Source organism: Apis dorsata, unplaced genomic scaffold (genome assembly GCF_000469605.1).
Source record: "Apis dorsata unplaced genomic scaffold, Apis dorsata 1.3 scaffold_486, whole genome shotgun sequence".
NCBI lineage: Eukaryota > Metazoa > Arthropoda > Insecta > Hymenoptera > Apidae > Apis > Apis dorsata.
Genome location: NW_006263721.1, coordinates 1,071,857 through 1,074,253, shown reverse-complemented (window position 1 = coordinate 1,074,253; position 2,397 = coordinate 1,071,857). Strand labels below are relative to the sequence as shown.

Sequence of the window (2,397 nt, the reverse complement as noted above, 5' to 3'; positions counted from 1 at the left end):
AAATAATATCGCTTTATTATACATAAAAAATAAAAATATGTTGTGCAACATACTACTTGATGTTTCTGCTTATGATTTCTATTACTAATTATAAGTTGAAAACGTACGTACTTGTATATAATCTACCTTTGTATTTAAATACAAGGTGACTTTTTCGATTTGCGACACATTCTATATAATAGTAATTACTAATAGTAATTAGTAGAAACTGACTTTCATCTAAATTTATTAAATAAATTCGATAATATTACTATAACAAAGTTTTCTAACAATTCGTCGAATTACATATAACTTATTATATAGTAAAACACGAGAACTCGCAATGTAAATATTTTGTACAAAACACTTCGTCTTCGATAGAGTAAATATATTAAGTTATCAATATTTAGATATACATATGTGTAGTGCAAAAAATAAATAAATAATAAATCGGAGGTACTTTTTTTATCGCAGATAACAGTTTTTCAGAGACATATTTATATCGAGTTTTGAGTCGTGATTTAAAATATTCAATTTGGTATTTGAAGTTAACGATTTTTTTTATCTTGTGTGATTCTTGGTGAAAGTAGCTGCAATGTTAGCGAAATATTGGAACACTTTTGTATTAGGAGATAATCTTAATCTCATAATAATACTTATTTAGAAAATGTTTTACGTATTTAATAATTTACTTTAGTTCATACACATGATTCACATTTCTAAATAATTCACATTTCTAAATAATTCACATAATTCCAAATAAAATATTTTTAACATATATATATATATATGTATGTATGTATGTATAAAAAAAAAATAATGGAACAAATATGATCTGATTAGAGTGAATTTGGCAGTCATTATAGAGGCCGAAATAAGAATAAGTGATTTCTTTTGCGGCAAAAGTTTTCAAAAAATCGGATTGCATCTTTTTTTCTTGTAGTATATTTTCTTAAATCTATCAAGACACTATAAAAATTTCAGCAAAATTGGCCATTCTCGCAATATTTGAAATTTTAGATTAAATTACTGTAAATAAAATAATAAAAATAATTTATTATATTAGATATATTAATATATTTGAGATTATAAAAACATAATCATGTATATAAATCATATACCAAAGTAAATTATTATATACACAAGATAACAAACAATACTGATTTTCCAAATAAGTATTTCAAAAACTTCAAATGCCAATTTGAAATAATATATGTAAATTAAATTCACTGTATCAATTTGATATACTATATTCAGAATAAAAACAAATGAAGAAAACTTAACAAAAACAATTTGTTTTCTTGCATATAAATTCATATATTTAAAAAGAAAGAATATGAGAAAGAAATACGATACTCTTGCTACTCGATCAACTTCTTGACTTGGCACTGAAAGAAGTTACTTAGCGACAAAGGGCGATCTCAGCCTGGTCATCATCGCGTCACATCAAAATAGGCCGAGCTTTGTCCTCAAGAACTCCTTGATGGGGACATAGTATTGGTTCTTTAAGGCCACCATTTCTGGCGTCTTACGCAAATTATTAAAAAGCGTTGTGTCTGTCTCAAATACCAAAACGATCACAGTAAATAAAACTGTGATCGTGAGCATGAAAGCTGGAATAAAAAGCCTCGTGATTCGAAGACTCTTATGCCTTGATTTTGAACGTCGACCAGTTTGCTGCAATTGTTGTTGTTGTTGTTGTTGTTGTTGATGAAATTCTTTTACGTTTTGAAGTTTTTGCATTTTCGGTACAGGCGTCACCGAACGACTGTGTGGTTTTCCAGATGTATCCAATAGCTGACTTTCTGATGACGAATGATCAAAAGAATCTCTAAAGTAATAGTCGTTAATTGCACCTTCATGCTGACCGACTGAAACAAAAATTCCCCGATACTTTTAATGATGATTATATTATGAATAATGAATATATTATATATGTATATGAAGTCAAGACATGATTCTATAATTTATGTATTTTATTATATACGAAAAATAAACAAATTATGCTGATTTTTAATTACTAATTTACAGGATGTTAATATATTCTTGGAACATTTTGAAAGATCGATTCTAAAGGATATATATAAATAAATACGAAAATTGATATAAAAAAAATATCGATTGAGACTTATTTATTATTATTTATATAATAAATTATTATTTATAATTGAAATTTGTATTAAATGAAACGAGATGAAGATAAAGAGAGATATCTGTATGACAGAAATACAATACAAAAATTCATTTGTAGTCATTAATACAAACTTTAATTGCTTATAAATTAACAAATCGAGACTTTTCTATTAACTTTTATATTTATTTTAGCTTTTAGAAGCCTGCAAAAAATATTTTATAGATATTAACATTCTGTATATTAATATTATATTTATATCGAGTAATTTAATATCATACAAATAT

The 2,397-nt window shown here is 25.5% G+C and overlaps 1 protein-coding gene across 1 annotated transcript in view; it reads right to left on the bottom strand.

Moving 5' to 3' along the window:
• Positions 1-1,356: 1,356 nt before the first annotated feature.
• Positions 1,357-2,397, bottom strand: part of LOC102677018 (FERM domain-containing protein 5) — a 65,811-nt gene continuing 64,770 nt past the window's right edge. Inside the window, 1 exon segment of the mRNA XM_006620193.2 lies at positions 1,357-1,850. Within this exon segment, the coding sequence (XP_006620256.1) occupies positions 1,426-1,850 (425 nt within the window). The 3' untranslated portion in view covers positions 1,357-1,425.